We start from the raw sequence: 22,159 nt of genomic DNA, 5'->3' as shown, positions 1-22,159 counted from the left end.
ATGAAGCCACTCCTATTTTAACAGCAGCCATGAGACTGAGTCTCTCAACACATGCAGCTTCAAAAAGCCAGAGTTTAAAAAAATCCCATCTGTTTCCAGCAGCCTGAGGACCTGGGGATTCCCCTCTCTCCACCTTCTGCCTTCCCCAGCCTAGTGAATGACACAGGATGACACAGAATGACACAGCAACAAAGACCTGCCTGGAGACTCTTCTTTGGGCCACCTTCTTCTTCTGGGAATTGCAGAGGTCAAAATCTCCTGGGATTCTTAGGTCAAAATCATCACAGGGAATAACGTGACCCTTATCGCCTTTGTCAGTCATGGCCATGGGGTGCCCTTCAGGCAGTATCTTGGTCTCTCTCCTCTCCTCTCCTCCATGGCATAGCAAGCATGTTTTAAGCACACACACAACTCACTCAGGCCTCCCTCATTCCTAAATGACCAGGACAGCTTGGAAGGACCAACTCAGTTTTGGTTTTGTTTGTTGAGAAAAAAAAAAAAAGCTGTAGCTGTAGGCTGTCATAATGGCCTTGACATCAAAATAGAAACTGGCAAAGAGGCAGAAATGACCTCCCCCAGCCTGTAAGCACACATGCTGCCTGCACCAAAAGGAGGGAAAAAGCATGGTATGGGCAGGAGTGCCTCCCTGAGTTAGTCTCAGCGTGGAGAGGGCTGCAGGAACACACACCTGCACACTCAGGGAGAGAGCTGCACCAACAAGAGCATGAGATCCCTTGTGAGGACCTGCTGCCCCAATGCTCTACTCCAGCAGTGTCCAAGAGCAGAGTCAGGGAAAAGGGAGTCTAGCACAAACCTGTAGTGATAACATCCCTAAAATACTCTTACAGCAATGCGCAGTCAGGAGCTTCCTACACTGCAGGTGCTGTTTTCAGTCTGGCCTTTCAAAAACAGGCTTTACGCCACTTTTTTATCCTAGCAGTTTAAAAGCAATTTCAACACTAAGTTTTTCAAAGGATAAAAATAAATACATTAATGCACACTGAAAGCTGTTTAACTTGAGGCTACTTTGAGTCATGGTAGATTTGTCATACTCTCTCTGGTCCACACATGCTTCCTCCTCTTGCACACTGAGGTCTATTTTAATACCACATATTTTAATCAGCAAATACTGGTAGAACATGCATATTTTATAAAAAAAGGATTACCAATATGTGCAACATATTTCAAGCAAGCGAAGTGCTAGATGCATAGCACAAAGGCATTCAATGTAAACAGGTCTAGAAGACTTCTGCAGCTTTGAGTCAGAGCATCCTTTGGGATACTGACCTAAGGGCACAGCATCTATGAATATACACAGCAGGCAAACTGGCTTGTGCAAAAAGGACTTTGATGGAGCTGAACCAAGATCTTGCTGATCAACCCTTACATTGATCCTAACCCCCCCCACTGTGCTTTGCCCAACATAACACCTTGACTTATGCAATTACATATCAAGAAATGAAATCACATTCATGTGCCAGGCAGGTCCAGGCTTCACCTTTCTAACCCCAAGCTATTTTGTTGTCCATATCTAGGCTTTGGCTGGAATTGTGAAATAGGTGGCTCAGTCTTGTGATGTGCTAGCATGTATGCACCCTGTTGGGCCCTGGGTAGGAGAGGCCTTTAAATTTCAGCACTGCTAATCCTGCTCCATCTTATGAAGGCAACTGGGGAGGATGGGACAGAAGCATGCCAAGGGAGAAAAGTGCCAGATCCCACATTCATAGCCTATACCAGCTACAGCAAACCTGTATGGCATTTTTCTTCCCATCATATTTTGGGGTGACATTTCTAGGTAGAAATACCTCAGATCATCTACCACAGTAGTATCAAGGCTCTGCCTCTCTGTCCAGCTCACAATGGCTACCCTCAAGAGCACAGCTGACCAGATTTCACTCATCCAAGCTCCCCATGGTGGTTAAATGAGATTAGTGACTCTGACTCCACATGCTGCCTAGCTCTTATCACCTAACTGTGGTCCAACATCTCTTTTCTCTAAAGGAACTAAAATGCTCTGTGTTGAGACACAAAGACCTCCCACTACCTGGGTGGTATGCTTCTGTTCTAGGTCACTGTAGTGCCAGACCCATCAGTGTGTAAGATTTAGGAGAACAGCTAGAATTCTCTAGCTCCTTTATTCTGAATTAAGTGCAGCATATCACCTTTGTCATATGTGCACCAGCCAGTGACCCAAAACTCAAACTGGAAGAGGTCTGAGTGAAAACTTCAGCTGTTCGTGTAAACAGCTGCATCCCACTTACCCAAAGACTTGTTCAAAGCTGGACTCAGCACTGAGGCAGACACACACACTTATCCTCTGAGGAAGCCTTTACCTCTCATGGTGCAGGACATCGACTGACAGGCATATCCCCTTTTAATGGCAGAAACATCACAGCAGTGATTGCTCTCCCAGAATGCCAAATATGTTGCAATGCTAGTCTGAACTGTCTAGAACTGTTCCTTTAGTGGCAGTACAAGATGTGGCAGCCTGGCACCCTGTAGGGCCTGTACAAGCTACTAAGCCCCCACTTTGTAGGTGGTGGCAAAGAGCTGTGCTGCTGTTTACTGCAGTACACCAAGGTGTGCTGGGCTGTCTGCTGCAGGGATGAGACACATCACTTGGTAGAGGACATCATTACCTCCCACTGTCTGAACAGAGCAGAGAAGAGACACTACTCAAAGACTTGAGTCAGAAAATCACGAAGAGCTGTGAGCCGATGAGTCATACGGACATATGTTAGCTGCTACTTAAAGGACTCCAGAACAAAAGAAAAAAAAAAAAAAAGAAAAGGTACAGGAAAAAAAATGGATTCTCAATCTGTGTCAGTCCACAATCTCCACTGAAGTTGTTGATACACTGATCTGCAGCAGCCAAGACTGACGTGATATGTTTTGGGAAGTTGTTAAGCCCAGTAATTGTGCTGGCGCTTTGCATTTTCACTGAGGTCCCACCCCATAATTGTTGATGGGAATTGCTGGGATCGTATCCCAAGCAGGCTGTCATTTTAGCTACTGTCACTGAGGACTGGAGACAATACCCTTGGTCTGCCTCTGGGGAAAGGCCTCTCTCTGATGGGAGACACAACTATTTCCCATGCAATTTGGAAAACATCTTGGGGAAAGCAGCATTAAATATTCATGACCCAGCTCCTCTCAACTGCTCCAGCTTATGCCTTTTACTCACATTTAATTCACATGAACCAAACTCCACTTGAAAGCTGAACAGGTAATTTTATTTCTTTAGCATTTATTTGAAGGTCAGCTGCTGCAAGTGCCCTTAGTCAATTCAGATTTACCACCTCTCCAAAACTATTTTCAAGGTGCAGAAGAAGAAGAGGGGTGCTAAGTTTGGTATCTACAGAACTTGATACCTTTTTGAGCCACAAGGAGCATAAGAGGATCCAATAGGATGCTGAGGACAAGAGTCTGCCCAGCAGCTGTTTGAGCAATGATCAGTGACATTGGGTTCCTCTCGAATACTTAGACTACACATTCTGGATCTGCTAACCTTGACTTAAATCTGGGACTATTTTTAGAAGCTTGAATAAAGAGCAGTCATCTAGTGGAGTGCTTTACGCTTCCCATTTTAGACATTGCATCCTTAGCCTGAACGTAATCACCAGCTGAGCTGTTCAAGGTCAACTCATATTTCAGTCATTGCACTATCCCATTCCACCTTTTCCTGATGTCTCACCAGACGTGTCGCAAAAGTCGGTGTCTTTTAAGTTGACTGCAGAAGGTCATTTCCCTACTCACCCGTCTTTGGAGAGGTGATGCCGGAAGAAGTCATTGGCTGCCAATTTGATAGCCTTTTCTGGTGTCACTAGAGTCAGGTTCACTGCAGCCCCTGGGCAAGGAAAAGAGAAAAAAGGCCATTGGATAATGAGAATCACGGAATTGTTAACTGGATCTTTCAGGAATGTATTGTAACTTCTGCACAAAATCACAGACAGAAGCAGGAGAGCTCCCAGTGCAACAAAGGGATTTAGAAAAACAAAACACCACTGAAAATTAACAAGTGTTTCTGCTTCCCAGCACCTTGAGTTTGTGTAAACATCCCCAGATGTGTTTCTACTCCATTTGCCATATGTATTTTGTAATTTCTTCAGCTTCACTACTACCTCCTACCATGTATACATACATCCTTGTCTCTCATCCAAGGATGCACCCCTATGAATTCAGAAGGATGTAGATCAAAACTTCAGAAAAGGAGTACAAGATGGTTTAACAACCAATCCCAACTCCTTTGCAAATATTTTGTGATACTGAGAAGCAAAAGACCCCCTGCCCTGCCTTCTCAATGGATCCCTTCCCTACTTCCTCCCCAAAAAACACCTGAGCAGCTTGAATTCTAAGCAGCTCAGAAAAGGCAGAGCCATTGAAAGACCTGGAGGCTGGCTGAAGTCACCTGGCTCATCTGCACAGAATCAGCTCTAGACCAGCCCTTAGAGCAAAGTGGTTTCCCCTGTGTGTCACCACTGTGTGTCACCCCCAGAACAGCCACCGCTGAAGTGCCTTTTTGCCCACCACAAGCTGCAGCACACAGAAATTCCCCTCTGAGCTCCATGGCAAGGCTTGGTGGGGGACCTGGGGTGTAAACAAGCCTTGGCTCCCTGCATCTCCCACCCGCTGGAGTGCTCTTTTGTCAGGAGCAACAAACAGCAAATCCATGTATTGTGCCTATCACAACGAAAGGCCTGCATGGTCCATCTGGCTGCTGTGGGCCTGAACACCGGTATTAGTGCAACATTAGTGCAACACAGTGGCTGGGAGCAGCTTTCAAGCTGCCCTGGGAGAATTGGGGTGAGGGAAAGGCTAGTCCCTTCCCAGCAAAGTGGGGTTTGCACCATTAGATTAACACTCCAGAACTTTCTCCTCCATTTAAATCCCAAGGCTTAAAGTCCTCCAGTGGATAGCCTCAAGCTCTCCCTACCTGCACTGAAATATATTGAGCTCCAAGCCCTCTAAAGGAGCTACACTTGAGACTAGTTAATAGCCTAGAACACCTTTGTAAGAACAAACACAAATACAGACATTTATGCTTGTCTTTGAGATTTAAACAATTTATCCCAAAGATTCATATTCCAAAGGGAACCAGCCAGAGAAGCCTGCACCCCCACTAGGCTCCAAAGACCTGGTGGGGTTCATTTTCAGGACTTTGAATCCAAGCTGACAGTAGCTATAAGGGCTAAACACACCTAGAGAAAGTCAGCTCAATCCTTTATTCCTTGGGATGGACTCTCCTCCCTTCAAAAATTGAAAGACATAGGTTTAAGGGGACTTTCCTCAGATTAGGAAGCAAAGTCACAATGTGATGGACTTCTGGGACCACTACAACGAGGAGTGGGACACAGGAATCCTTGGTTCCACATTCTCTACTCAGAAGACACACCTCCACCATTCAGAAAATTGCAGCAAGAAAAGACAGCCTTTGCGGCACAGGCAGCCCAACACATCTTCCCCCTTTCAACTCCCATATTCAGATTTTGCAGAAAATACAGAGTAGTGCTGCCTTGTAGCAAGCCAAAACAATGCTTCATTCCACACTGGCCATGACATCCAACAAATGCCATCTTCTTTCACAGTACACAAATCAACTAGCAGGGAGCAGGGCAGGCCTCTCACACTTCTGGTTCTTTGCAAACTTTTAAGGGCACCAGTGATTGTGCTGCTTCAGTTTGATATTCTTCCTGCACATCATGTCCCCTCTGCCATGGCTCCTGCACACAAAGAGAAGCCACACAGAAATGACCTTCATGCTCCACATCCACCTTTTAATGCCAATCATATCAGGATCTACAAAGCAAATCCACACATCCTAATTTTAAGTGGAAGTGGCTACCTATGAAGTGTCTCCTCAAACGCCAAGTTGACGACAACTTCAACGACACTCCCAATGGCTGTGAAGTGTAACACCTGTACACTGACACAGCATGAATAACCCTTTCCTTGGAAAAACAAGAAAAAGGAAAAAAGCATAAACCTGCTACTCTTAACACTAGTGCAAAGGGTTCACTGAAAGAAAGCAAACAAACTCCAAACTATCAAGCAAGAGAGGTACACAAGAAGTACACTTCCACACTCTGACCTCCCTCAGGAACCAAGAGGCTTTCACAAAGTTTCTCTTCAATTGCAAATAAAACAGAGGGTAAAACCACACAACATACAGGAAAAAAGTTAATGAACCTGAGTTTTCTCCTGCATCTTTGATATTTTCAGTAAAGCTGCTTAGCAGAGAATGGATAATCCCTGTCCTGAATAATCCATAACAGCTTCAGTTTACTGGAGGAGGAGAAATTAGATACTCCAGCTGCTGGCTGTATGCTTTCCACAGCATCTTCTTCTTTTTGTAAAATCTCCTCAATTCTGTCCACACCAATGGGTATTTCCCTAACTAAAACTAACCTTGGCCTACAGGCAATGCTACATGTACCACAAGCAAAGACAGACAAACAGAATGGAAAAATAAATAGGAATCATTAAAAAACAAAGCTTTTTGAAAATAAGTAAGGAAGCACTACAAAGAACAAAATCAACCAGAGCAAAACTAGCTGTTTGCCAACTAAACTTGTAGGTGCCCTCTTCTCACCAAGCCCTGTTTTTTTATTAAAACACATTTCTCACAGAAGTCCTTATACACCACCAGCAACCTACATAACAGGGAGATTGAGTCATCCCCAGTGCAGCACTGGGAGATATTATTAGCAGAGGCCAGGGAAGGCTGCCACACTACTGCAGCTGAAATGCAGCTACCCTCCAAACGTCACCAACAGCAAAGGGAACTTCCTCAGCCTGATCTGGGCCTTTGGTTCCTGCCAGCTTGGCTAAATGCTTGGTCTGCAAACAGCAGTGGGGTTGCTCAGAACATGTGCTGGTATCTTTTGGTGGCTTCTGGCTGGGCTGCATTAGGAAGCTGAGAGAGCATCTCTCCAAGGTCCCCTATCACTGATGCCCATGGGTACCAGGAGCCCACAGGCACTATGGATTTATTCACTTGGCATCATATTTTAAGGCTGCACACCATCACTTCCTTGAGCACAGACAGGGCTAGACAGCACCATCCAGCATCGAGGCACTGCTGTTATACAGATGTTATGGGAAAAAACACAAGAACTCCTCTTCTTCCTGTCCCAAACAAATCCAAAAATCCCTGTAACATTTGGGGAAGAACTTGAGAGAAATGTTGGGATTGCCTTATACATCACACAATTTGCTATGGGCTACTCATACAAAGCAAAGACTGTTTGCCCACACAAATATCTTAAGAGGTGATTTGCAGAAAAGCATCCTACAAACACAAGCCACTCTCCCGTCTGCACTGAGGAGATTTGCTTCACCCATGAAGAAGCCCTGAAGTCACACAGCAGGAATGTCTATGCCCAAACAAACTCCTTCTCTCCTCTGACAGAGGCCAAGGGATTTGCAGGGACAACTGACGTGCTTGTGACTCCTCCATGGGGAGCAGCAGCTGCTACTTTAGCACATTAACATATAATCCTCCCAATTTCAGCTTAAAGCCTGCAAATAAGAGCTTGTGAGTCATTCAGCAAATTCTGCTGGGGAACTAGGACAGCTGGAGGGAGCAGAAACAAATCCCACCATCTGATTTCCATCTTTCTCAGTCAGCAAGGCTCAGGCATCTCTTCACCTTCTTTCCAGAAAAGTACTCACACAATCTTCATGGACCTTGGATGTATTTTACCCATCAACCCTCTCCCTGAGAGGGAGGGAAGGGCTGCTCATGTCAGCTCACAGAACTGAGGCACACAGACCAGGATTGCTGCTCTTGGGAGTACTCACGTTGGCACCATGGCCATGCTGAAGTATCTATAATTTTCTGGAAGGAGCTGGAGCTATTCAAAAAAAGGCCTCTCCAACCCAGCTCCCGATTTAATAGTCAGAAATAATTTCAAGCAACTATCAGCACCTTGAATAGAGTTAGGGACATGGACCAAGTTGACCAGACTTGGGAAAGGTTGGGAAAAGAAAGAGGTATGCAAAACCCTCTGCACGCTTCTGCTTGGGGATGCAAAGTGGCCTGGAAATTCACATCCTCTCTACCATTCTAAGCCTTAAAGGACTAAGCTGTCTCTCCCAAAAGTCTTGATTCTCACAAAAACTCTTGATCCTATAGTCTCCCCTGTAAGTTTCCCCAAACAGCTTCTTCCTTCTGCCTCCTGCCAAGCAGCCTGCCAGGGCACATTCACAGCCAAAGTTAACACAAGCTCAAAATCCTGGCTAGGAACACAGAAGCAGTCAGATTCTGGAAAAAATCAAAGGGGAACACGTCACTGCTAGCATCAAAGATGGAGCTTGACAGGGTTCCTTGAGGTTATTTGTCTTGTTGCCTGCTCCCAGGAAAGCTGATGCAAAGCCCCAATCCATCCCTGCCATCCACCACACTCCCCTGAAACGCCTACCAGGAAGTTGGGTAAGAGACACTGCCTGAACATCCAGTGCCTGCTCCTGGGCGGCCAGCCACAATGCCTGTGTTTCCTTAGGAGCAGGGAAGAAGCAGCAAAAGACACTACACATGCCAAGAGCAAGGTACCAGCATCTCTGGACTTCCACTTGAAAAAACAAAGAGCAAGGACTCAACTTAATGATAGAAGCATAACTTTAATCAGGCTTTATCAGGGATTGAGTGCCACCAAGAACACTATCTGAGCACCCCAGATAAAAACTGCATATGCAGGCAAGTGACTATCAGGACACAAAATGAACCAGAGCTCAGGGTCAATGAAGCCAGTTGGAGCGTGCTGCAAGCCAAGGAGATATTCCACGTTTTCCTCTGCTACAAGTAAAGTCATGATTTGGCCTGCTGGCCTCTTCTCCTAAAAATCTTTAAAAACTTACAGGGATTTTGTGTTTAAACTATAAAAGGTATAATGTCAGCTGAGGAACTCACTGCTATAATAGACAGCCTGAGCCAAGGAGCCAAGAGATTTCTAGCAGGTCAGCACACAACAACCAAACAGCTCCACTCTGAGCCAACCTCTGATCTTCTTACCATCCCAAGGGAGTTTTTTTGGAGGGTAGGTTATTTTAATTATTTTTTTAATTGCAGCTTGTCTTAATGCTTGAACAAGGCACTTGGGCATGCTTGAGACAGCAGGCCTGACCAAGCTGGTGGAAGATTTTGACATAAATTCAATCATTAACCACAGAACTTTAAGAGCTGGTTTGCTACTGCCCCTCTGTCAAAAGTTACCATGCCCAAGCTGGGAAACATAATATACAGTCCTGAAACAAAGTCCAGCAGCTTCACTTAAACTGCTAGTAAAGATGAAGTTCACTAAGTGGTGAGTTTTAACACCAAAACAGTCATGAAGAGGACTCAAGTCCTCAGTGGTAGGTATCTGAATAGACATCTGCATTGAAGAGTTTATTTTAGAAACAGCTGCACTGTTCAACCTCCTAGGATATTGGTAGGTTATTGCTTTATATGCCAGAGAACAGAGCTTTTCCTCCTACTTACGCACCAGTGCTTCCAACGCAAAAGCTGTGCTGTGCCTGAGTCAGCTGTACTCACCTCTGTACATGCCAAAGTAGCCTTCCGACCGAATTGTTTTAATGAGGCAGTCAGACCTGCAAACAGAACAGAGGGAGATGAACCACAGGACCTCAAAGGTGGGTGAGTGCAGAGAAAAACAAAGCAAATTTCTTGGAGTGGTTTCCATTTACGTTCTGTCAGCGAAACCCTCAGCTGAGATGGGAACTGAGTCAGCCACTGAATGTGCCATTGTTGAGGCCTGAGTCCAAATTCAACGCCTAACTCACTGGGGCTTTGAAACCCCTGGCTCACCCTGCACAAGCTGTCTGCTTTCTAGAAACACAAAAGGGAGAAGTGTCACTGAAAGGCTGTTTATCCAGGATCCCCTGTGGCAAATGCACTTGAGATGCTCTAACAAGCAGATGCCCGTGTACGCATTTTTAAATCCAGCTCCGGAAGGTAAATGAAGGGAGCCAAACCCTCCATGCTGACTTGTTTGTCTTACTCTGTGAAATTTGACACAAGGCACACAAACATGAGATGACCTGAACAGTCAGTCATCTGTGGCCTCTCACGCAGATTAAAGCTAGCACTTTTAACACATCAAGTCCCACAGCAGGCAGCAAGCACTCAGGCTCTTGCCCTGAGGAGAGTGCGGCAGGGTGCCGTGCTCCAAGGGGAAAACTGTGCTCCAAAGGGAAAACTGTCACCTTCCTTATTGCAAACACATTTACTACAAATGGGAAAACCCTGCAGAGCACTGGAATGGCTCAAAGGCTTTGGAAGGCACAGACACACACACACAGAGCAAATCCAAAGTCACGGCTCAGGAAGGTGGCACAGATTCCCTGGCAGGGTTTCCCTCTCTGGACTACAGCTGCATGAAGCTGGGATGCTGCCTTTAGGATCTTTGGGAAGAGACAGGTACTTCCTCTAGCCATAGAGGAATGGAGAGGTGCACATGCATGAATGTGTACATAATTTAAGGAATAAAAGGCTCTTTTAAGCAGTAGTAAGAGAAGTGCAGCTGATGAAAACAGGAATACATTCTTAAGAGATTGGGCAACACAAGGAGTAAACTTCTTCTCAGTTCTGCAGTAGTGCTGAGGTGGAAGAGAAGGAAATAGAGAGCTCCCTTGAGGGCTTTATAGCCATACCTGGGCAAAGACTGTTCTAAAGTTATTTGCGAAGAGCCCATCCTGCATTGCTACCAGTCATGGCAACGAGTTTCCCCTCTGCCGGGACTCCCTGAATCCTTTGGCATCTCATCTTTCACACATTCCACCCCAGCCCCTGCAACTTGCACATACTTACCTCCTTCCAAGCAGCCCCTCCAACATATCTGCAAGCCCCAGAAATCTCAGTGCACCTTTCCCCTGTCCCTTCCATCAAGTTCTCACACTGCAGTGCTGGAGGCAACACATTTTTCCTGAGCCAGTGATGCTGCTTTGAACAAGTCGCAGCAGGGAGAGGAGTGAGAAGAGCTGCTCCCCACCATATTCATACAGCCCTGCTGCATCAGGATAGAGCTTGCATGTCACTTAAAGCCCCTCAAGCTGCAGCAGAATAAGATGCAGCCAAGGCCACATCAAACTTTCTTCTCTCCCTGGAAAAAGGGAGCCAACAGCCAACTAAAATGATACTAAAATTAAACCTCCACAATAACATAACTGGCCCAAAAGCCAAGGTCCCTCCATCCCTCAGAAGTCCTCCAGTGTCTTTGTCTTTTTCAAGTGAAAGGCTCCCCTGATGCCAAAGATCTCTTGAGCCAAGCAGAAGTAAGGCATTTTATCTTACAGTAAGAGAACCAACATTTTAAAGGAACTTGCTGCCTTTCCTGGGTGTTCAGCAGACACCAGGTAATTGGCGTAATCAGGAAATGTAGTATTGATGGGCACACAGCACTTCCAGAAAAATAAGCCTCCGTAACAGGGGAAACTTTCGTAGGAAAGCTCAGCCCTTCCTGTTCTTAGAAGCAGCCAGTTCAAATATACAGGGTAAATCTTATGTATTCCTTAACAGCTCCTCATATCACAGCAATTCCTGGCTATGGAGCTGACTTGCACTTGACTGCTGGAGGTTAAAAGCCTCTCTCCTACCAAGCTCCATTCCAGGCATGAGACATCCTGGCATGCAGCCCCAAGGGGTGCCTACAATTTCTTCAACCTGCCCAAACTCTCCTGCTGGCAGATCACAAGGATAAGTGATCCTCAGGGAGGTGAAGCAATCTACAGCAGGAGCAGGACACAACAAAAGGGAATGCAAAGCAATATGGGTGGCCACATCCTGCCAACAAGCCAGGGCACAATGACAGTGCAGGAAGCAGAAAGCACAGGAACTATCAAGGGAAGCACCACAGCCTAAGTTCGTGTCATCACCTAGAGCAAGGAGGCACAGAGACTAAAGCCATCAGCATAGAGAGCATTTCCTTCCTATTCCCACTCTGTTTCAAATTCTCCTGGGCAGGAAAGAGGAAAAGATGGTGTGGAGGAGCAGGGATCAGGTTACACTAGTTCTAAACAAAGTGGTAGGAGGATAGGACATACCTCATCAGGCCCAGTCCCTTCTTCTGCTCAATACCACGAGTTCTTTTGGAAAACTAAGGCCTGCCTCTGGTTCCCAGAACAAAGCATCTTGTGCTAAGTGTGGTACAGATTCCCACAGCAGATATGCAGCCCTAAGCACTCACACAACCTCCAAGTGAATTTGGTGGGCTGGATACACTCGTGCCTTCTTTTCCTACAGGTGCAGTACCTGAGGCTTTTCTGGACACTGGATGGCTGGTCTAACTATAGCATGTGTCAGCCTGTGATCCTTCAAAAGGCCCACATGCAATGCTCTAGACTGGGAATGAGCAACTGCTTCCTCTTTTTAAAACTAACACAGCAAAGGAAGGATCTCCAATATCAGAGCAGAGGAAAAAACTCCCTCAGGCACCTGACTAGCTCAGCAGACTCCTTGTGTTTGGGATCAGGTGATTTGGATTCCTTCTGTTTTGGTTCTGAGCCCTGGCAGTAGTGAACATGCAGCTCCCAAGCAAGGGATGCAAACAGATGTGCCCTCTGCAGAGGTCTCCTCTGCTTGGCTCAGCAGCCTCAATAGCTGCTTTATTTGCTTCATCTGCTCTAGCACAGCTTGGCTCCAGACTGTCCCCTGGCTTTCCTGAGGACAGTCCAGTTCCTAGAGATGCTGAGCTCACCTGAAAGAGGTAACAAAGTGGAAGGACTCCCCGTGGAAAGCCCCAAGGGATGGTGCCCGTGTGGGCAGTACTCACAGGCTGGTGTACATTCGTTGACCATTCTGCTGGTTCTGCAGGCGAGTTTTTGCCAGGTCAATTGGAAATACACAGGTGACCCCGATCAGCCCAGCTATCCCTCCATTGATCAGCTTGGCAGGTAAACTGTAAGGGGATGAAAGACAGAGAGAAACAAATGTCTTAGCACTGGGTAATATCAGGGAAGGGAAAGAGTAAAAAGCTGAGCTCTTTTGCATGACTAGAGTTAATGCATCACTGTGAGACAAAGCTGTCCCCTCCAGCACAAAGGAAGCTCTTCCACAAAGCAAAGCCTGGTTCCTGCTGTGTATATGGGGAGGCAGAGAAAGCAGCACATACCATCAGCACAAACCACTGATGAGTGGAGTGGAGCCAAACACCTAACCCACACATCACCAGGAGCAGGAAAAAATCCTATTGCCCAGGACCTGGGGATTTCTGTTGTCCCTAGACGAGAAAAGACTGAGTGCTGGACCATCTACCACGTGGACAGCCTTCAGTTAGGGCCTGATGGCATCCGAGCCAGTAGGTTTACTGACAAACGCTTTCCTGCGCCAACATCAGATCTGCAGCTAATGAGAGGTTCATGATACATCAGCTGCTACCGTCATGTGGAAATGGGCTGAGCAGAAGCACCCAGCTGGCAGCCACAGAGCAGATGGCCGCAGCCACGGGAAACTGCTTCCAGACCCATCTCCCAGGGCCAGCGGAACACACACAAAGCAGCAGCCCGGCAAAACCACCAGGCTGGCAGCCTGCATGGCCGCAGATGCGGAGACGTGGGCTCGTACCTCTGGGGGAAATCAAAACCTGGCTCACTGCACGTGCTTCCGAAGCATGGGGCTTTTTCCACTCCCCTTTGTGTTCCCACAGAGAATTCTTGCAAGTGGCACTGAGTAAAAGCCACATCAGCTAAACATGGGTTCCCAGAAAATTCAATTAAGAAAAATGTCCGGCACTTACATGCTCAATAAACCACTGCACACAGAGACAAAGAAAGCCTGTTTGAGTCAGCTCCCTCCAATAAAGCACAGGATATGGCTCCCTGAACACAGGATGTGTCAGATATTAAGCTGGTGGCTGACAGCAGCCCTAGACTGCAGCTGGGTGAGCCTGCAAGGCCTATCCTCCCACCGGGGGAACTGGTCCACTGCCTTTCATGGCGGTGACTTGCTGTTCTGGATGGGGGGACAGACTGCATTACCCTTTGGAAGCAGCAGTGCTGAGGCTGGCCGAGGCATGGTGGGGTGAAGCCCTGCAAACATCTTCCCCTCAACAGCACTCCAGAGCACTCTGCATCAAGGGGCAAATGCAGAGAGGATCAATAAGCAGCCATGCTTGAGGGAAAGGCAGGATATGGAGACTCAAGGTTTCAACTTGAAGGGTCCCTGAGGGAAGCAAACAAATGAGGGCTGGAAAAAATATAAAAGACTTTGTCCACAAGGGCTAAGCATGATCTTGACACCTCAGGACTCACATACTGACATACCTTGACACACTCATTTCAGTCTCTGCTGTCCTGCACCTTAAGCTCCTTCCTCCTCAACACCTGCCAATACAACACACACACAGCCCCAGGGCTGGCAGAGCTGGAAGAAGAGGTGCCAAGGACAGGAAGACAGATCTGAGCTCAGCCTACAGCTCCAAACTCGACAGTGCTGAGATTAAATCAGCCCAGTACTTCAGGAAGGCAGGCCCAAATCAGTGCACAAGCTCAGTGCAGAGCCAGGCTTTCAGACCTCACCAGTCCAGACTGTTGCCTCAGGGATCTTTGTGCCACAGTCTGAGAACAGAATAGATTTGCCTGCAAACTCCTACACTCAGCTTGTTCTCAGGACATGAGAAAATTTCAAACAGTAAGCTTCACATCATTGTGTTCTCTTTATTTAATCCAGTCACTCCTCACTGAAGGAGGAGGTTAGAGACCAGATAAAAGTGTGCCAAGATGGAGACACCACGGAGAAGGAAGATGTTGAAGACAGGATCACCTCAGCCTCCCCAAATTCAGTTCTGAAGTCACTGTTGGCAGGTCACAGACTGTGAGGCACCACCAGTGCCCCCTTCCAGCCTCAGCACTGTTATCGCTTCTCTAAGTGTCCCTGAAACACCTAGGACAAGCAAACACTTGCCTTTCTCAACCTGTTCCAACAGTGAAATCATGACAGGGTTTATATCAGGTGGGACTGAGACACAGACACAAAGGTCCTGCCTGCTGCTACTGTAAGTGCAAGAGATTCCCCAATTTCAGCCCAGACCCCAGCAGTAAAGGGGAATCATCTGATGTGCCTGGGCAAGCCAAAAATTTGGCTCTCCCCACAGCCTCTCCCTCTGCCTGTGGGGGAGAAACCCTTGCTCAATACTCCCACCACACCTGAATCTAACCATCCAGATCTCCCCATGAACACTGCAGGGGGACACTAGTAGGGATGGGCACGGGCCAGTATCCAGCAAGACACTGAGATTAAGTTCCACATGCACTGCTGCAGAAATGCAGTGCCCTGGATCTCACCATGCAGCAAAGCACTGCTGTTGATTTTAATCCTTTGCTATCAGTTTTGTTCTACTAAGGGGTGACAGAAACAAATCCCCTTGGCTTGGCTGCCTGTGACCACTGCAGACACATGGTCCCATCAACTGGAGAGATGAACAAAGCAGGAGAGGTGAGGGATTTGAGGCACAGAGAAGAACATGAGACAAAGACCATTACACCTGAATCAAAAGCTTTTTCCCCTGTGACTGAGTCATCCCACTTCACACATCAGTGCTTTCTGCTCTCTCAAGGGATAAGAATCCACTGTGCCTGGTCTCTCTGTCCTATTTAGCTTCTGCACAGCTACTGCCTCTTGCTACCTACGCGTGCAGGGCTTAGTGAAATGAGGACAACACTGGCTAGCATGCAAATAAAGCCATTTGCTCAAGAATGGATACAAACACATCCCAGTTCTCCTCTTCTAGTGCTCCTCCTCAGTCCTTTTAACTAGTCCCTGTAGCCACCAAGCTCCTGCTTACACTGCCAAGAGCACACTGGAGGAGCCAGGGCACATCTTGTAGGACACATCTCCTCTTGTAGGACATGTCTCCACTTCCTTCAAAATACCAAGCTTCAGTCACAGACGTCTGATCCTTTTGCTTTGCTGAGGTTATCGGGAGCATAGACCTGCCAGACTCCATGGAGGTGAATCTCAGCATGCCCTTCATGGGTGTGTTGGAAGAATTCCAAGTGTTCTCCAAACTGGGTAGTGAATGATGGCCAAATCTAGGCACACAAACACTCCACAATGCTGTATTTTTATCAGCACAGTTCAGGATTGTTTACATTTGCAGAAGACAGGCTTACAGGAAGATATCCTAATCATGGCAAATGCTAAGAAGGGGCAGCCCTCTTGCTTGCAGCATTCGGGCACTGCCAAGTCCTGTCTCTCTGTCTCTATGTTTCATTCACCCACTCACCCCACCTGTTCTGAGCTTGTAACCTGGAAAAGTAGATGTTAGAAAAGCAATGTGAAAAACCCCACAGGAATCCCACAGCATGCAGGAGTCATTTAGCTGGAGCAACTTCACAAGCAGCAAAAAGTTAAACCCACGTGGAGGACTGTGCAGATCCACAGTTCTTAGGAAGCAAAGGGCAGAACTGTGTCATTCCAGGAAATTAATCCCAGTTCATTTCCAGGGAAGACTCAAATGCAGCCTTCACCAAAACCAATACTCCTAAGTTTCCACTGTGCACATAAGTGTCCTTAATCATTGCTGGTACTTCATGTTCCTGCTATCACTCAAGCCTTGACTGTCTGTAGAGTAAGGGCACAAGGCTGCACAAGGCTATGTGGACTTTGTCATTACAAGTACTGCATCCTTGGCTATTCAAGGACCTGGCTTTGCTCCCTTGATGCCAGCAGCTGAAGTCAGCAGGTCAGGGTGACCTTTGAAAGAAGAAACAAAAAGGAACCAGACACATGCAGGGTAGAAAGCAGAGGGTAGAAAGAAAAAGGCAATGAGAAAAAAGAACTGAAGAAAGCAGAGATGTGACAACATGGCAGAGACACAAAATAAGAGAAGGTTCAAAAAAAGCAGGTAAGAAAGGAGAAGAGAAAGAATCAAAACTTTTAAGGATGGAAGAGATGATCAGGTGATTTCCTCCAACCTCCTGGATCCCAAATGGAAATAAGTTTGAAAGATTTTAAAAGAAAAACCTAAAGCACAATTTAAAAAAAAAAAAGTTACCTGATCTGTTTATCAGCCATTTAATTCAAACTTGATCTTGTTAAGAAATGAATCTGTTCCTTCCAATTGTTCTTTTTCAGTCACGTCTTTCGCACTTCAGTTTCTTCCTGGGAAAGGACACAAGGACACCAAGAACACAAAGTTGAGACACTTATGCTCTTCTTAAATCTCAGGGGCTACTTGGCAGGCAGGCTGTAGGGTTAGGACAGCTGAGGCACAAGTGACTTAAGGGAGCACCTGATCTCCTCAAACAGGAGACTGAGCTCCAGAGGGAGCCTTATAAATGTATGTGTGTAAATATAAATATACAAGGACATATGGAGGAAAGAGTTGCCAGGGTCATCAGGTTCTTGCAGCATACGAGGAAGGGCAGCAGCAGCCAGGCGGGGCACAAGCTCTGCCCAGAAGCCAGGACAGCCATGTCTGTCACTTCTCTCCAACTTCAGAGAGCATTTCACACCATGCCATGTGCATCCCCAACCCTCTGCAGGTCCACCCAGACAGCCCAAGAGAGTCAAGTGTCATCACAAGACTCTTTTAGCACTTCCCTTCAACACACACATGCTGTGTCCAAAGGACAGCCTTTGAAACACTGCTCTTCCAGAGGTTACTATCTTTCCCCTATTCCCAAGCTTAAATAGACAGCCCCTGTTCAATCTTATGCCAACATTGCTTTTTAAGCAATGCCTCTCCCTCCCCAAGTTAATGATGCCACTTTGCCCTTTGAACCGCTCCTTTCAGCTCAGTGCCAGACTGCAGGAATCAGTTCTCTCTAAGACTCTTAATTGTTACTGTTTAATGAGAGCTGTTAGAAGTCACCACACAAAGAAATCTGGACACCAGAGAAAATTTCAGAAGCAGCCACAACTTTCAGCTTTCTGGAGATGCCTTCATCTCCTCACCACCAGCCTGGGAACCAGATGCCCTCTGCTTTCTGCAGGTGTCTCAGCCATATTCAACCAACTTCCTCCCTCTTCCCTTTCACTTGCCACCTGGATGCTGAGCCAGAAGCAAAGTACCTTTGCCCTTTCCCTCTGGAATGAAATTTGCTCCTTTACTGCAGATTTCCTAAGCCACACAGAATCCAGAATCTCGCATCCAACAGAGGGGCTTACAGGCCGGCAGTTCTGCTCTGGAGATAACTCTGGCTCTCAGTGCATTCCTGAAAATAGAAGGTCCCTGAAAGTGTGAAGAGCTAGTGATGGTGCAAACAGGTATGGGAAGGAGTTCAGGTCCCCTCCTGTTATATCAAGTGCCAAGGATAGGAGAGCATGAAACCATTTGTACAGTCTCACTCTTGGACAACATGAGACTGAAACTGCCTTTTCTGCAGCCCCACATTCAGCTAGAGCTGGGAGAGACCAGCACATGGAGCTCCCTAAGGAAAGGCACTCCCCCTCAAAACACTGCACACAAACCTCACCCACTGCACTATGCTGTTATCCCTTCTGTGACTCCTCTTCAGACAGTTTACCTAATCCCAAATGATCTGTGGCTGCAGACCTTAAAAAGCTCCAGATCAGCTAAGTCTGCACTTTCCAAGTAAAAATCACTTATACATTCTTTCTAATTTTCTATCAAATTAACCAGAATAAGACAAAAATATTAAAATATAGGAAGACCAGTAGCTGAAAGCCTGTAACCCTGTCATAAACAAGTCCTAAATCGTGAAAACTCACTTGATAATGTCTACACCCTCAATAAACTTGTGTTATTGAGCCAGGCCTGACAAAATACATGCACCAAGTGGTTCTGATAGCCTGCTCCAAGTTCTGGCAAAACACCCGCCTTGTTGCCTCTGCTGCACCCTTCCATGCAGAGGAGCATTCAGGAGGACAGGCATCCACCACAAAGGGCAACAGCAAGAAAAGACAGCAAGTCTGCCAATATTCACCACAGGCAGGTAGCCAAAAGAGTGCGAGACCAAGATGGACATACAAATACATCATAGGGCTGTTTCTTACCTGCTGACACAAGTAGGGCAATGGAGTCTCTCTGCACCAAGAGGGACTTGGGACAGCTGAGTTTAGTTCTCTCTGATCTTTTTTTCTTTCGACTTTTGGCTTCAGCTCCCCGCCTGCCCAGTAACTACAGAGTCCTCCACAGCTGTCTGATCCAGCTGGAAAACTGCTGTTGCTTCCCAACAGGGAACAGACACTCCTGCTGCAGCTACACTGCAAGATAAGGTAAAAACAACCTTCTTGGGTTTAAAACTGGGCAAAGTTACAGGTTTCCGTGGTGCCAGCTGTACAGCCAGCAAATACCAGGACTAGTATCATCTCCCCTAACAAAAGCCACTCAACTCACGGATGAGCGACGGGAAGCGAACAATGTGATCATTTTACAGCAGACACCAGCACTCGATAACTGTTTAAACAGCACCTGGCACTGCGGAGGCCTGAATGTCTGTGGCCAGGGGATTTTAATGAATTAAGGGATTTTAATGCAATGAAGTGAAAAGCTTATTTGAGCTCTGTTTGTTTAAACAGAGCTCCAACGAATGATCATTTGCAAAACAAACCCTAAGTCACCCCAAGCTCTATCTGACCACTTTTCTGTAATCTACAGAACTCCCTGAGTCCCTTGAAAGAGGGTGAATGATGAAGGCTCTAGTGGCCTGGTCAGGGAGTTTCTGAGCTGAGTCAGACCCTAGTCACTTCCAGGGCAGGAAAATAGCTGCTACAGTTCAGCAGTCTAAGAGAGGGGGAAACTTGCTGTGAAGAGAATGCTGGGAATTTTATAGGACATTTAAAAAACAAATCCAGGACAACATTATACATTTAACCTAGAAATGAAAGAGATTAAATAAAGACCTAAGTATATCTTCCCAGGAACACAGTGCTCTCAGGAGCCAAAAACTGCGCATAAAAGCAGGCAAGCATCTGCAGCCAAGCAGGGTGTAGCTCCAAGGCTTCCTGTGGAAGTGTCAGGGAGCAGGGTTTGCATCTTCCTAGGAAATCTGCCATCAGGACCTGCATTGGGGCAGCAGACAAGCCAGCAGCACCGAAGAAATCCTATGCCTCAGAAAGTCTTTGTATGGTTCTACATCAGGACAATGGCACTGCTGGAACTGGGAACCTGCATGGTAAAAGGAGTTGAGGAACTGGGAAGAAACTGGTTTAAGAAGTGAAATAAGAATCACCAGAGAGACACCTGAAAGCCAAAGAGGCCTTGTGGAAGGGGCTCCTAAATTGAACATCCCATAATTAAGAGAGTGAGAACAGCATGGGAGTATTTCCTTCCTAGAGTGCTGTTAACACAGTTAAGGCATGGATTAATGCCCCATTACTTGCACACCAGGACATCCCTCTTCAATTTATTAAAGTGATCAGGCAAATTAGTTTCAGAGCCACATGCACACCGAAGCAGTGCAAATGGCCCGAAGCTCATGCTGACACATAAATGGCCCAGGAGCCTCCTCAATCCTGCCTTTCCCTTTTCTCACCTCCCAAAAGTCAGCTCCAGACAGTGACAGAACAGCCACACTAGAAGTACCACAATGCAATCTTGGATGTATCTGGTCCTCACAGCCTATGTCACCAGCAAAGTGGCGCTATTTTTCTCCTCTGCCTTGCCACACATCTCAGACAGTGAGGCTTTCTCCAGGAAGGCCAACCTTTGTATCTGCTCTCCTCATCCCATGGGGCTGAACTTTTAACCTTCAGTTTTTGCCTTATCACTTGAAGGAAAAGTGTTTACTAGAGAATCACAGCCCAGCTTGAGGCATGGAGGGGAGCACACAGACCTCATCATGTCTCATTAATGCATCACACCAGTAAGCTTGGACTGGAGATACAGGCACCCAACATCTCCACAAGCCAGGACATCACAAGAGAAGAAACAGGTTAAACTTACCCACACATCTCTGACTTTGCTTATTGTATTTAGTGCCACCACACTGCCCTATAGCTGTGGGCTGCCACCTCTGCTCCAAGATGCCACTGCTCTACCCCCAGTCTGAGCCGAGTACAGCACCCTCCTTCTCCCACTCTTCCCCTGCCAGGCTGCCAAAGCCACAGCTGCCATCTTCCAAGCCAGCTGCGGGCTCCCAGTCCACCAGCTCCCCCAATCCTGCCAGCAGCACTCCCACATCTCCCAGAGGCCAGCTCTTCACTTCTGCCCTCTGCCAGTATTCCCATTTCTAGATCCCCTCCCCAGCAGCCCCAGTGCAGCTGAGCACATCCTCTCAAGCTCAGACTGCTGCACAGGCTGATTTATCTGAGCACACACAGGCTGCTGGTTTGACAGAAAATCTTTAGCAAATGTCAGCTGGTGCTGTGGCCGAAGAAAGCAAACCTGTCTTCCCCCTATACCCAAACATGTCCCCATCCCTGATTTCATGCACAAGTATTTGTGCCAGGCAGTCGGACAGGAATGAGACAGAACTGGAGGCCAGCACATGCTGGAGCTGTCACTAAAAGCCAACTTCTAAACTACAACCTTGACTTAAGAATAAACAGCAGAATGGGAAGGCAGGACTCCCTTCCACATACTTCTATCTGTCTTGAGAGCAGACAAACTCAAGAGCAGGCTTTGAGTTTGACATCAGGAGAGAAGCTGATGTCAAGAAATAGGGCTCAGAAGGTGAGCAGAGGAAACAAAGCTGTGCCAGCATCCACTGTGTCAAGAGGACACTGCCATGCAACCATTCACAGTCAGGGATGGCAAGGGGAAGGAATCAGCAACGAGTACCTGCTGGGACAAGAGAAACCCTCTGGGATCAGCACACCTTCCTTCATAGCACAAATGCATCTGAAGGTGCAGACACTGCCAAATTTTGTTAATGACAGGAGCAAAGCTGTCATCACAATAAGGTTTAAGGAGTGCAAAATAAAACTGCAAATATTTCCTGAGAGAAGCTGCTTTCTAGATGCATGACACGCAAAACGTGTACAAGGGAGTTGGCACGAGGTAATGTCACCTGGGGAGAAGCTGTTAATTTGGCTCTTGCCTGTTCAGAACAGTTTGGGACAGAGAGTTTAGAGAAAATAAGAGGCAGTTTAATCTGCTGCCTTCTTGCCTTTAGGCCCTTGAAAGCAGGGACTGCCATGAATTTCCTTGCAGGACCTGGAAAGGCCTTAGTCCTCAGGAAAACAAAGCAGCTTTCAAACACATTGGTGAATGCTCTCCACCCTCACAGAGAGTCACCTCTCCAGCTGCACAAGGGACAG

The 22,159-nt window shown here is 46.9% G+C and overlaps 1 protein-coding gene across 4 annotated transcripts in view; it reads right to left on the bottom strand.

The window, feature by feature from the left end:
- Positions 1–22,159, bottom strand: part of SLC25A22 (solute carrier family 25 member 22) — a 51,103-nt gene that overhangs the window by 10,598 nt on the left and 18,346 nt on the right. For all 4 annotated transcript variants that reach the window (XM_053981487.1, XM_053981484.1, XM_053981486.1 and 1 more), the window contains 4 exons: positions 16,989–17,095; positions 12,768–12,893; positions 9,533–9,588; positions 3,757–3,847 (listed from right to left, as the gene is read on the bottom strand). In XM_053981487.1, coding sequence (XP_053837462.1) covers positions 3,757–3,847; positions 9,533–9,588; positions 12,768–12,893; positions 16,989–17,008 — 293 coding nt within the window. In that variant the 5' untranslated portion in view covers positions 17,009–17,095. The remainder of the gene's footprint in view (positions 1–3,756; positions 3,848–9,532; positions 9,589–12,767; positions 12,894–16,988; positions 17,096–22,159) is intronic.

The sequence above is a fragment of the Vidua macroura genome, chromosome 6 (assembly GCF_024509145.1).
Source record: "Vidua macroura isolate BioBank_ID:100142 chromosome 6, ASM2450914v1, whole genome shotgun sequence".
In the NCBI taxonomy this organism is placed as follows: Eukaryota; Metazoa; Chordata; class Aves; order Passeriformes; family Viduidae; genus Vidua; species Vidua macroura.
The sequence above is the reverse complement of the archived record's forward strand: the minus strand, read 5'-3'. Positions and strand labels throughout refer to the sequence as shown.